The 13,411-nt window shown below is 51.7% G+C and overlaps 2 protein-coding genes across 3 annotated transcripts in view; one reads left to right on the top strand and one right to left on the bottom strand.

Moving 5' to 3' along the window:
* Nucleotides 1–13,334, top strand: part of ETS1 (ETS proto-oncogene 1, transcription factor) — a 106,233-nt gene extending 92,899 nt beyond the window's left edge. For both annotated transcript variants that reach the window (XM_068159993.1, XM_068159994.1), the window contains 2 exons: nt 7,312–7,430; nt 8,923–13,334. In XM_068159993.1, the coding sequence (XP_068016094.1) occupies nt 7,312–7,430; nt 8,923–9,138 (335 nt within the window). In that variant the 3' untranslated portion in view covers nt 9,139–13,334. The remainder of the gene's footprint in view (nt 1–7,311; nt 7,431–8,922) is intronic.
* The window catches only part of UBASH3B (ubiquitin associated and SH3 domain containing B), a 278,462-nt gene that overhangs the window by 12,542 nt on the left and 252,509 nt on the right, over nt 1–13,411 (bottom strand). The window lies entirely within an intron of this gene.

Genomic DNA, 13,411 nt, shown 5'->3' with positions numbered 1-13,411 from the left:
AAGGTGCATTCTGGCTCCTTTCTCATGGCTGCCCAAGCAAGGTACATTCTGGCTCCTTTCTCATGGCTGCCCAAGCAAGGTACATTCTAGCTCCTTTCTCATGGCTCCCCAGGCAAGGTACATTCTGGCTCCTTTCTCATGGCTCCCCAAGGAAGGTGCAGTCTGGCTCCTTTCTCATGGCTCCCCAGGCAAGGTACATTCTGGCTCCTTTCTCATGACTCCCCAAGCAAGGTGCATTCTGGCTCCTTTCTCATGGCTCCCCAAGCAAGGTACATTCTAGCTCCTTTCTCATGGCTCCCCAGGCAAGGTACATTCTGGCTCCTTTCTCATGGCTCCCCAAGCAAGATAGATTCTGGCTCCTTTCTCATGGCTGCCCAAGCAAGATACATTCTGGCTCCTTTCTCATGGCTGCCCAAGCAAGATACATTCTGGCTCCTTTCTCATGGCTCCCCAAGCAAGATACATTCTGGCTCCTTTCTCATGACTCCCCAAGCAAGGTACATTCTGGCTCCTTTCTCATGACTCCCCAAGCAAGGTGCATTCTGGCTCCTTTCTCATGGCTCCCCAAGCAAGGTACATTCTGGCTCCTTTCTCATGGCTCCCCAAGCAAGGTGCAGTCTGGCTCCTTTCTCATGGCTGCCCAAGCAAGGTGCAGTCTGGCTCCTTTCTCATGGCTGCCCAAGCAAGGTGCATTCTGGCTCCTTTCTCACGTGCTCCATGCTTGCTCTTTGAGGTGCTTCTCTCTGAGCTCCACTGCTGCCATCTCACCCCTGCAAAGCCAGCACTTCATGGTGTCCTGACTACCAGCACCACTCTGGGCAAGAGCTGGGGTTGAGCTTGGTCCAACAAGGCAGCCATGGGAACGAGCTCTGTTGTCCCTCAGTGCGGTGGGGGAAACTGGGGACCTTCAGTGCCACAGTGCCATGGGAGCAGGCTGGGGCAGGGCAGGCTCTTGGGTGAGGTGAAGGCTGTTTTGGAGCCGTTGCTATGCCCAGTTGTTTTGTTGGGTTGGAACCACAAACCACAGGGTGAAGAGCTTAGGTGTGCTGCTGGGGGAAAGGGGGGGAGGGGGTTTGAGGAGGGTGTTTTTCTTTCTTTCTTTGTCTTCTTACTGCTTGAAAGAAGGCAAAATAAAGCCAAACAAGGCCGTTGAGAGGAGTGGGGGTGTGAAACCGTCTCGAGAGATGACGTGGTTTGGGTGGTGCCTCCCCCAGTCCAGCACAGATGCCAGGCCGCCCCAGCTGGGTGGTGCCCCCAGCAGTGCAGCAGTGAAAGTGGCCGTTGTGCACAGCTTGGTTTCAAATCCCTCCAGAGCCAATGAGTAGGAAGGTGGGAGGAGAACTGTGGCCAGAAGGTTCAGCAAGGTGGTTCTGCCTCTCTGCTCTGGTGAGACTCCACCTGCGCTGCTGGGGCCGGCCCTGGAGTCCTCAGCACAGCACAGACAGGGACCTGTTGGAGTGGGAGCAGAGGTGGTCACAGCCATGATGGGAGGGGTGGAAGCCCTCTGCTGTGAGGACAGGCTGAGAGACTTGGGGATGTTCAGCCTGGAGAGGAGAAGGCTCCAGAGAGACCAGAGTGGCCTTTCAGGACTTGAAGAAAGCTGGGGACAGGTTTTTCAGCAGGTCCTGTGTTTTGGTTTGAAACTAAAGGACAGAGATTTAGACTGGAGAGAAGGAGGAAATTCTTGACACTGAGGGTGGTGCCCAGAGAGGTGGGAGTTGCCCCATCCCTGGAACCATTCCAGGTCAGGTTGGCTGGGGCTCTGAGCAACCTGCTCTCGTTGCAGATGTCCCTGCTGGCTGCAGGGGGTTGGACTGGAGGAGCTCTGAGGATCCCTTCCAACCCAACCCATGCTGCGATTCTACCACCTCCAGTCCCGACCAAGGGAGGTTGGTGCAGGGGTGGCATGACACCAAACCCTTTGCTCTGGGGACACCCATGGGTGCCCTCAGAGGACTGGTACTGAGAAGGCACCACTCAGCCAGCCATTCCCACCAGGGCAGCTGGCCCTCATCCGGCTTAAGAGACATATTTTCCCCCTGACGCAGAAGAATTCCTGGGGTGTGACACTCCCCTCTGAAGGACCCTGTTCAGTGCCACCCAAGGCCAGACAGGGTCCCCATTGTGGCCCAGGCAGGCAGGCGAGCCCCTGGGGCAGTGCTATTCTTAGCAGCCTTCCCGGGTGCTGGAGGTCACGGCAGAGTGGGAGCACATCCCAACACCCTCTGAGTCCTCGCCTTGTCCTTTGTGGAGCTGGGGCTGCCCTTGCTCTGGGAGCCCCCTGGATGTGTGGGGCCATACAGGATGGCTTGTGTCCACTCCAGCCTCAGGGCTGCATCCCAAAAGGAGGCTGTGAGAACACTGCAGTGCTGGTTGCTTTTGGAGAGAGCCAGGGCAACAGGGCACATGCTGGGAGGCACTCGGCCATGGGGCAGTTGGTGAGGCCCTGAGTGCTTGCACCGTGAAGGGATCCGGACCAGGCATCCTGGTGGGGATTTCCAGTCCCATCTGGGGATATGTGGAAGGGTTGGAGCAGAGGAGATGGAAAATGGGCCTTGCTCCCAGCTCCTGTGAGGGTGGAGGCTTGGGGTGCAGAGACAAGCCTGGCAGCTTCATGGTAGCTTGCTTTGGGGATGCAGCATCGGTGGGGTGGCAACTCTTCATGAGCCCAGGGTTACCTTGATGCCCTTTTATGCTCCTTGCTGCTGTGCAGAGCAGGCAAAAGGAGCTCATCTCTACCAGTAGCCCTGCCAAAACTCCTTACAGCTCTGCTGGCCCACCAGGCAACACACCAGCCCCGCTTCCCTCAGCCTTCCTAGCCTCTCCCCAGAGCTGCTTTGGGGCACACAGGCTGGGGCTTGTGCCAGGCTTTGCTTCTTGCCACCCCTTTCGTGGCCTACCTCATGCCAGTCCGGAACCGTTCCACAGCAGCACATCTGCAGGACTTCTGCTGTTCCCCTCTGGCAGGGGGTGTGTGTGGAGGAGCTGGGACATGCCTGGAGCCCAGCAGTAAACACATTCTTGACATAATGGCTCGTCCAAGGCAGCAGAAGTTGGGGCTTTACGCCTGTCCCGCAGGCAGCCCAGAATAGACCTGGGGAATCCCTGTTCCAAGGATGAGACTGCTTCCTTCCCAATCCCAAAATACCCAACAAAGCAGCACCCAGCACGGTGACAGGAACCCTACCTCATTGCTGGAGAGAGGACAAGACATTCCTGGGCTTCCTGATGCCTCTCCATGCCAGCTGGCAGCCAAGCCATGAGCAGCAAGCATGAGCTGCACCAGCCAGGGTTAATGACACTTGAAGCTTGAAAGGCTTCTGCAGAACCAGAGTGGCCCAAGGTGACATTTGGAAGGCAGTTCCTTAGCTGAGAACCTGGAATCATGGACTTGTTTTGGTTGGAAAAGACCTTGGAGGTCACCAAGTCCAACCATTAACCCAGCACTGCCAGGCCACCACTAAACCATGTCCACCAGCACCACATCTACACAGCTTTGAAACCCCTCCAGGGATGGGGACTCAACCACTGCTCTGGGCAGCCTGGTCCAGGGCTTGATAACCCTTTTGGGGAAGAAATTGTTCCTCATGTCCAACCTGTACCTCCCCTGGCACAATTTGAGGCCATTTCCTCTTGTCCTATCACTTACTCCTTGGAAGAAGAGACCAAGCCCCACCTTCCTCCACTCTCCTTCCATCCCAGTTGTGTAGATTCCCGTTGTGGGTCTGAGCCCTGCTGTTTGGTGTGGCACTTAGGTGACAGCTTTCCATCTGTCTCAGTTTGGAGAAGGGACAGAAAGGGAATTGGTCTTTGATTGGGCTGGAGAGAATCAGTGAACCTGGTGGTGAACCTGGTCTTGCTTAGTCTTGTCTTTTGTTTCTCTGTCAATCTGACTTGGGTGTTGGATGATCTCAGTGTGTGTGGAATCAGATGGGCCAGGAGAAAGCTCCCCCAAGTGAATTCAGCTGCAGTTCCCTGTGAGGACCTCAGGCTGCCAAAATAACCTTTTTTTCCCCCCCCACTGTTTTCTCTGTATTTAAAACTCCCTGCTATAAATAGCTTGAAGCACTCAGATGTGGTGGCATTTCAGGCCAGGCTTTTGGCTCTTCCCTTTCAGATGGGAAATGAAGAAAGCATCATCTGAATTTCCTCCCTCATTTTGGCATAGATAACCCAAATCCATCCCTGCTGGAGAGTGTGGTCACAGAGTCAATGTCTTGGCAAGCTCCGAGTGCTGGAGCCTTTCCCCACTGAGTGTCCCCTTCCCATTTACAGCAGAGGTGCTGTGAGCTCCCTGCTTTGTCCTACTCTCTGCCCTGTGATAAAACCCTGGAGCTCTTCCTTAGGGCTATCAGGAGGGGAACAGTGTGGGGAGGGCTGGATGGGGCACAGCAATTCCCCCATCCCAGAGCCAGCTCTCTCATTTCCTTCTCCCCAGCAGCTTCTCTGCTTTTGAGTCATTTCAAACCTCATGGAAAAGAGGAACAGCCCTCAGAGGGTTGTTCCACAGCCACAGCTCTGACAGCTTGCACTGCCCTTCGTGGAAACAGGCTCTTCTCCACCCCTTTGTCCAAGGACACATCTTTCCCCTCCCCTGCTTGAAGCTTGTGTTCATTGCTGGTTTACTCCAGCAATTCCTGGTTTACTCCAGGAGGGTTTACTACAGGCTGCTGTCCCAACCCTCTGCAGTTCTTCTGGTGGTAAATCACCTGCTCTGCCCTCTGGCTCTGTTTATTTTCAACTGTGATAGAGAATCATAGAAACATGGAACCACTTTGCTTGGAAAGCAGCTGTGGAGAGCCAGAGGGTCTCCCCTCAGCCTCCTTATCTACAGGCTAAGCAACCCCAGTTCCCTCAGCTACTCCTCACCAGCCCTGCTCTCCAGACCCTTCCCCAGCTTTGTTGCCCTTTTCTAGACACGCTCCAGTCCCTCAATATCCTTCTTGGAGTGAGGGCTCCAAAGCTGAACCAGTACTCAAGGTGTGGCCTCACCAGTGCTGAGTACAGGGGAACAATCCCTGCTCTGGTCCTGCTGGCCATACTGCTGCTGATCCAGGCCAGGATGCTCTTGGACTTCTTAGCAACCTAGGCACACTCTGCCTCATCTTCAGCTGGCTGTTGACCAACACCCCAAGGTCTTTCTCTGTTTGGCAGTTTCCAGCCACTGTGCCCCAAGCCTGGAGTGTTTATGGGGTTGTTGTGACCCAAATGGAAGGACATCACATTTGGCCTTGTTGAACCTCATCTCAGTGGCCTTAGCCCATCCATCCAGTCCATCCAGATCCCTCTATAGATCCTCCTAACCCCCCAGCAGATCAATGCTCTCTCTCACTTAAGTGTCATCTCCAAACTGACTGAGGATACCTCGATCCTGTGTCCAGTTCTGGGCCCCTCAGTTTAAGAAGGACATCGAGAAACTTGAACGAGTCCAGAGAAGGACAATGAGGCTGGGGAGGGGTCTGGAGCACAGCCCTGTGAGGAGAGGCTGAGGGAGCTGGGGTTGCTTAGCCTGGAGAAGAGGAGGCTCAGGGGAGACCTTCTTGCTGTCTAGAACTCCCTGAAGGCAGGTTGTAGCCAGGTGGGGGTTGGTCTCTTCTCCCAGGAAAGCAGCACCAGAACAAGAGGACACAGTCTCAAGCTGCACCAAGGGAAGTTTAGGCTGGAGGTGAGGAGAAAGTTCTTCCCAGAGAGAGTTGTTAGCCATTGGAATGTACTGCCCAGGGAGGTGGTGGAGTCCCCATCCCTGGAGGGGTTCAAGAGGGGATTGGACATGGCACTTGGTGCCATGGTTTAGTAGTCATGAGGTGTTGGGTGCCAGGTTAGACTTGATGATCTCTGAGGTCTTTTCCAACCTTACTGATTCTATGATTCTATGAGCCCCTTGTCCAGGTCATTGGCAGAGGTATTGCAGTGAGCCTGGCCCCAGCAGGGAGCCCTGGGGAACACCTCTTGTGGGTGGCTGCCAACTGGAGTTACCTCCATTCCCCAGCCCTCTTGGGAGTGGTATTTCAGCTTGTGTTTTAAGCTGCATTTACAGCAGGGCAAAGCCTCTCCTGAAACATGTTGCCCGGAGCTAAGTGCAATATTTTGGGTGCGGCCCCAGTTGGAAGTTGCTCATCCAAAGAGAGTTTGGCTTGAGGGCATCTCCTCCACCTTTTGATTGGGACATGAGCACAAAGAAGAGATAAGCATTACGAAATCCCTCCATGTACACTGTTAATCCAGCCAACAAACCAAGCTGTCAGCAGGGTGCTGCAGGTTGGATGTGGCTCAGGGCCCCCAGGCAGATGGCTGGTGGCCAAAATTAGCACCCGGGGGAGGGAGGTGCAAGAAGAGTGTGGAGTTGTGAGGAGAGGCTGAATGGGATGCTTGTGGCTCTCCAGCTGGATTAGCACCAGGCTTGGTAGAGTTAGATAATGGATGGACTCAATGATCTTAAAGGTCTTTTCCAGCTGAATGATTGTCTGATTAGGGGAACCACAACCGCAGGGAGATTTGCATAGGGCTTTGCCAAGACCACGGTGGGGAGATCCACCAGCCCTCAGCCAGCCAGCCCTTGTGTTCCCCACACTGAGCTCCAAGGGCTGGTGTAGCCCATTCCTGCTGCAGCATGCCCTGGAAAGAGGCCAAATGATTTTCATACCTGGGTCTCCCCCCCTTCCCTGGGTAAACAGCCACAGAGCAAGGAGTCAAGGCCAGGAAGCAGGAGTCTGCTGGAGTTCATACCATGGCCAACTGCTTTTTGGCCCAGAGGGAAGGGGGATGCTCTTGTGCCAAGACAATGACTCCTCCTAGTTCAGATGCCAGGAAAATAATCCTCTTTATGTAACTCCAAGTGAAGCATTCCAGTGCATGAACAGTCAGCTGTGGCTGCAAGTAGGAAGCACTTTTACCTGCAGGATTGAACTCTCAAGCTGTCACCTCAGCCCCAGGTTTTGCCTTGGGGGGTTCTCTGATGGGGGATTTTTGATCCCAAGTTCTTCACAGAGAGAGTAATTGGCCATTGGGATGTGCTGCCCAGGGAGGTGGTGGAGTCCTCATCCCTGGAGGTGTTCAAAAAAGGCTTGGATGTGGCACTTGGAGCCATGGTTTAGTTGTCAGGAGGTGTTAGGTATGAGGTCATAGGTTGGACTTGTTGAGCTCTGAGCTCTTTTCCAACCTGGTTGACTCTATGATTCTATGACAGAAGGTTTTGGTGGTGTTTTTTTCCAGTGAGCACTGTTTGCATGTGATTTTTAATCTCTCTCTGGTGCAGAAGGAGCCCTGGTTTCCCTGTCATTAATTTCTCCCCTTTTCTCTTTGTCTTTCTAGGCAGTGGACCCATCCAGCTGTGGCAATTCCTGCTGGAGCTGCTCACTGACAAGTCCTGTCAGTCCTTCATCAGCTGGACGGGTGATGGCTGGGAATTCAAACTTTCTGACCCAGATGAGGTAGGATGCCCCAGAATTAAGTGCCCAGCCCAAATCCCTCTGGGATGTTAGCATGGATGACCCTCCCCTTCTCCCTTCAGGACATGTCCTGATCTTGGGTACCTGTAGGGAAGGACAAGGAATCACAGAATCATAAACTCATTTTGCTTGGAAAAGGGCTTTGAGGTGATTAAGTTCCCAAGATTCAGAGCCCAGCAGAAAACTGGTTAAAAATTGGGCTGCAGGGAGGAGCCAGGAAGCAGCAATTGGTGTCCAATGTTGGTGGGAAGTAGCTGAGGTACAGTCAAGAGAGGCCTAGTGCCAAAGCTCTTCAATAAGGATGTGTGTGGATGACAGGGAGGGATTTCAGCTGGTTTGGGGAGCAGATGGGACATTCATCCCCTTCCCTGGCTTCCATGTCATGGAATGTATTGGAAGGGATCCTTAAAGCTCATCTAGTCCAGCCCCCACCCAAGTCAGCAAGGACATCCACAACTAGAGCAGGTTGCTCAGAGCCCAAACAGCCTGACCTAGATGGTTCCAGGCATAGGGCATCTGCCATCTCTCAGGGCAACCTCTCCCACGGTCTCACCACCCTCAGCATGAAAAATTTCCCTCTCCCTCCAGTCTGAATCTCCCTCTTTTAGTTTCAAACCATCACCCCTTGTCTGTCACAACAGGCCCTGCTTAAATTCTGTCTCCAGCTTTCTTTTAAGTCCTTGAAAGGCCACAAGAAGGTCTCTCTGGAGACTTCTGTTCTCCAGGCTGGACCCCAGCTCTCTCAGCACGTCCTTACAGCAGAGTAGTTCCACCCTCAGGTCATTGTTGTGGCCTCCTCTTGAGTCTTCGTAGAGTCACAGATTGCATCAGACTGGAAAGGACCCTCAAAGGTCATCTTGATTCTATGATTCTGTGACTCTATGATTCTATGATTCTATGTTTCTATGACTATGATTCTATGACTCTGATTCTATGATTCTATGACTCTGATTCTATGACTCTCTGACTATGATTCTATGATTCTCTATGACTCTCTGATGCTCTGATTCTATAACTATGATTCTATGACTCTGTGATTCTATGACTCTGATTCTATGATTCTATGACTCTAATTCTATGATTCTCTAGCTCTATGATTCTATGATTCTATGACTAGTCATAGGGTCTGTGTTGATAGTTTGGACTCGATGATCCTCGAGGTCCTTTCCAACCTAAGTGATACTGTGATACTGTGACTATGACTCTCTGATTCTATGATCCTATAACTATGATTCTATGACTCTATGATTCTAGACTCTGATTCTATGACTCTGATTCTATGATTGTCTAACGCTATGATTCTATGACTTCTTCTATGACTCTCTCATTTCATGGTTTCCCCCAACCTTCAACTCTTGCGCCCTACCCTTAAAGGCACAGACCTCGTGTCCAGGAGGCCGCTCGGTGAAGCCGGCCTGACCTCTCCCCGCAATATCCACCTTCCCCTTGACTCTCCTCCTCACCCCTCCCCTAGGTGGCCAGGCGGTGGGGCAAGAGGAAAAACAAGCCCAAGATGAACTACGAGAAGCTGAGCCGCGGGCTGCGCTACTACTACGACAAGAACATCATCCACAAGACGGCCGGCAAGCGCTACGTCTACCGCTTCGTCTGCGACCTGCAGAGCCTGCTGGGCTACACCCCCGAGGAGCTCCACGCCATGCTGGACGTCAAGCCAGACGCCGACGAGTGAAGGCGGCCAGGCTGATGGAGGAGCCACTGGCTGGGACTGGTTCTGTTTGGTTCTTTTCTTCGGTTGCTGTTTTTATTCTCGCTGTAATATTTTCTTGGGTGTTGTTTCGGTTGAGTTTGTTTGCCAAGAGCGACTCCCGAGTCGATGCGTTGAGGACGGAGGGGAGAGATTGAGAGAGAGAGAGAGAGAGAGAGAGAGTGGTGGAAAAGGCAAGCTTTGGGCCAGAAGCTGAGAAGTTGGGTTTGGAGAAAGATGAGCTTTATCATTTTTATTTGAGGGGTTTCTTTTCTGAGGGGGGGAGGGGAGGGAGGGGAGGTGAAATTCTGGGGGTTTAAGCAAGCCGGAACGATGTAGCTCACTTCAAAACCAAACCCCTCCCCGGCCCCTTTGCCCACGGAGCTAAAAACCCATCCAGCGGATCCCTTCAGGGCTCAAACCGGTGCAGGAAATGATATTCCCTAGGAGCTGAGGAGTTCAAACCTCTACTGGGAAGCAGGGGAGGGGAATAAAACCAAAAACAAGGGGGTGGGGGAGAAATATTCCTGCTTCAGGGAGGGGCAATATAGGACAGGACCAAGAACCCTTTGTCGTTCTTGTTCCGTGGCCTTGCTGTTGGCTTCTCTACGCAAGGCAGACTTCTGTTTTGGTTTGGTTTGGAGGGATCAAGACTTTTTTTTTCTCCTCCTTTTTTTTTTTGGGGGGGAGGGGTGTTAAAAAAGATTTTTTATTTTATTAAATTTTGTGCCAGTATTTTTTTTACTGTTTTTTTTTTAACTGTTGTTTTTCAATAGTCTTAAGCTCTAAGATGGTCTCAGTATTGCAATAGCGTGTGCGTGCGTGCGTGCGTGTGTGTGTGCTCGTTTACCTGTTATGCCAGCAGAGAGCTTTTATGGCAGTGAGGAGGGAGAAAAGGAGAAGGAATGAGTGTTATCTAGACCCTGCTGGAGAGGTGCAAAGCTCCAGCTCAGCATCTCCCAACTCAGGTGTGAAGGAAAATTAACTCCAAAGGTGGCTCCTGGTGACGCTTGGCTGGGTTGTTCCACTCTTGCTCCCGGCCTCGCGCTCTTTCCTTGGCTGTTCGCTGGTGAAGCTGGTTGACATTCCCACTTTGGGTGGTTTTCTGCCTTATGTGGCCAAAACATCTCTTGTTTTTTTTTTTTTGCCTTTTCCAAATCACTTGGGGTTGTTTGTTTTCATTGGCTGCAGAAATGCTTTGGTGCTTTCTGGAAACGTGCTTTGTGTTGGAGAGGCAAAAGGAGAAATTCATGGAATCATTGAATCATGGAACCATCCCACTGTAGAAGTATTGCATCAGAGAGTCATCAAATCACAATCATCAAATCATAGAACCATTGCCATGCTTTCAAAGTGGTAAATGGAAGCAATTTGTTGACTGGAGAGGGGAAAAAATAATCAGGAAAACATTGAAAAACCAAAGGGAAATGGTTTTTTTCCTTCCTCTTTTGACCAGCTCTATCTTTATTGCCATGTGTGTAAACCACACAGGGAGGAAATTGTCCTTGCAAATGGCTTCTTTACTACTCTGTGTGAGCCCAGCCCTGCAAACTGGGGTGTGATTAACATGAAGCATATGACTGGTGTCACTGGGGTGAACGAGAGACCTCCTGTGCTTGCCCCAAATGGGATCAGGATCAATCCCAGGGGGAGCTGCTCCATCTCTCCTCTGAACCTTTTGCATCTGGGGCGGCTCCTGCTGCGCTGAGCACTTCCTGGGATGCCCTGTGGCTGATGATGTTGTCAGGGTGGGCTCAGGGGGAGTTAGAGTGTGGGGTGGTGAGCAGTTCCTTATGTTGACACAGCCCTGAAGCTGGATCCATGTGGATCCAGCTGCCCAGTTGGGGTCTTTCAGCCCCGAGACCCACCAGGTGTTTTCTTTTTTAAAGACAGTATTAAGCATTTGAACCAAAAGTAGCTTCTTTTTGTGTTGTTTGTCTGTCTTGTCTGTGTGGTTTAGGTGGTTGAGTTCATTTCAGAGGCACTGTGAGACAGTGTGGGAGGTGGGGAGAAGACCTCCCAGGGATGCTGTCTGGGTGATGCCTGCCTGATCTGGTTGGACTGGATGATCTTAAAGATCTTTTCCAACTGAAAGGATTACCGTTATCAGGTCAGCAACACAGGACTGCATGCAAAGAGACAAAATATTTGGGCATGTAACCCCTGTGCACAGGGACAGTGTTGGATGGGAAGCTGAACCCTGGGGTGAAGTGGTCCTCAGAGGAGCTGGGCTCCACTTCTTCCAGGGCACCTCTGTATCCCTCTAGCTGGTCATTTTGGGGCAAGTCAGCCCCAGAACTGCTACATAGGTGATGGTGGAGCAGAGAGGAGTGGGCTAAGAAGGAGCTCCAGCCAAAGGGAGATGGAGGAGATGGTGGCTGGGGTAAAGGAGGTTCTTAGCTGGGCTGTGCTCATGGCACTGGGGCTGTCTATCATCCCAGTGAGCATATGGAAAGAAAAGAGTGGGCTGGAATGGAAGGAAAAGGTGATGAAAGGAAGGTGAAAGAAGCATGCACCAAAGGAGGAAAGGGACACTGCCCACTGGGGAGTTAAACTTCAGCTCAGCTCCTCAGGCAGACAGGGAGAAATCAGCTTGGAGGAGCTGGAGAGAGGAAACAAAAACGAATCGTGGATGAAGCTCCCCCCACCAGTGAGGCACCAGGGCTGAGCAGGGTAAAAAGGGAGTTAGGCAAGATGTGACAGCACAGAAATGTGCAGGGGAGGAGGAGCTGAAGAGCTTCTCAGCAGGACATGCTGTCTGGGCTGGAATTTTTGCAGTCAGATGGGGTTTGCCAGGCATTCAGGGTTGCTGTCCTACTTGCAGCTGCGAAGTGCCCTTAGCTTATCCTCCACAGGCTACTTCTAGTAGTACTTTGATGAATCCCTCTTACAACCTCAGAAAAGGTGCTGCCAGGAGGCCAGGCACCTCATTTCCTACCACTCTGTGCCCCAGGACATGCCTCCTGCTTTGCTTAGATGCTCCCCTGCAGCTAAAGTGCCTTTTTCAAGCAGAACACAGGGACAAACCTTCCCTCCCAATGGAAGGAACCACAGATTCGGGTACCACCCCTTCCCTCTGCCAGGCTAAATCCCTCATCTGATCCTCCAGGCTTACTTCTTCCCAGTTTCCAAGGCAAACCTGTGTGTTCCCAGTGATTTGAGGAAGGTGGTTTAAAGGTTAGAAAGGGCAAGGTGTGGGAAGCAGCTCAGATTTTTGGAAGTAGCCCCTGGCCGGAGCTTCTCCATCCCTTCTCCTGGCTGTTTGCCAGCCCAGCTTGCAGCCTGTGTGTGAGTGGAGCAGGAAAAGGTCAATCCAAGGGCCAGCAGGTTCCTTACCTTCTATTTTCCTCTTAATTTTTATTCCCAACCTAGAGACCATCCTGGAGAGGGCTGTGTGCTGTTTATACACTGGAAAATTGCAGATTTGCTTTTGCTTCTCTTTATTTCTTCCTGCTTTTTAATTGCTTGTTGGCTTCTGGTGAGGGACATGCTGGAACCCAAGCCCTCTGACCTCCTCCTCTTCCAGGCTGTGGCAATTTGGGTTAACTCACCCCCAGAAGGATGGATTTGGGAGGGATGATTGAGATCTCCTGGGGTTGAAGCTCACTCCTGTGCTGGTTTCTCTGCAGGGAGCAAGCTTCACCCTCAACAGCTATCCATGGCTTTGGGAAGGATGATTGAGATCTCCTGGGGTTGAAGCTCACTCCTGTGCTGGTTTCTCTGCAGGGAGCAAGCCTCACCCACAACAGCTACCCATGGCTTGTGGAACTGGGGTCATTGTGTCTTGTTTTGGAATGGCTCAGGTGCTTTTGATGATATTTTCTAGTGGTGAAGTAGCCAGGAAGGGCAAGAAAGAGAAGATAATTAAGGTTAAGCCTCCTCACATCATTCCAAACCAACATCTCTTCCAAAACAGAGGTCCCTGAGCGCTGATAAACTCAGGTGCTGCAGGAAGCATCCCCATCCTCTTGCCTCTTGCTGTGCTGGAGGGGTTTTCTGCCAAGCTTGAGGGCTTAGCTGCAGAATTTGAGCTGCCTTGGCCTGCTCTGCTCTCTGGCAGGGTCTAGATAACACCTGTGAGCTGATGTCTACATTCCAAAGAGGTCGAAATAACTGAGAAGTCTATGTATGCCTATATGTTATAATGGAATAGCTCTGCCTCAGTCACATAAAAAGAAAAACCAACAAAAAAAAAAAGGGGGTTGGATTTTATTACATGTGGGATTTGGGTTTTATTTTTAAGCTGATAATCATAGAA

The sequence above is a fragment of the Melanerpes formicivorus genome, unplaced genomic scaffold (assembly GCF_026170545.1).
Source record: "Melanerpes formicivorus ecotype bairdi unplaced genomic scaffold, bMelFor1.0.p_v2 SCAF_47, whole genome shotgun sequence".
NCBI classification, from domain to species: Eukaryota; Metazoa; Chordata; class Aves; order Piciformes; family Picidae; genus Melanerpes; species Melanerpes formicivorus.
The sequence above is the reverse complement of the archived record's forward strand: the minus strand, read 5'-3'. Positions and strand labels throughout refer to the sequence as shown.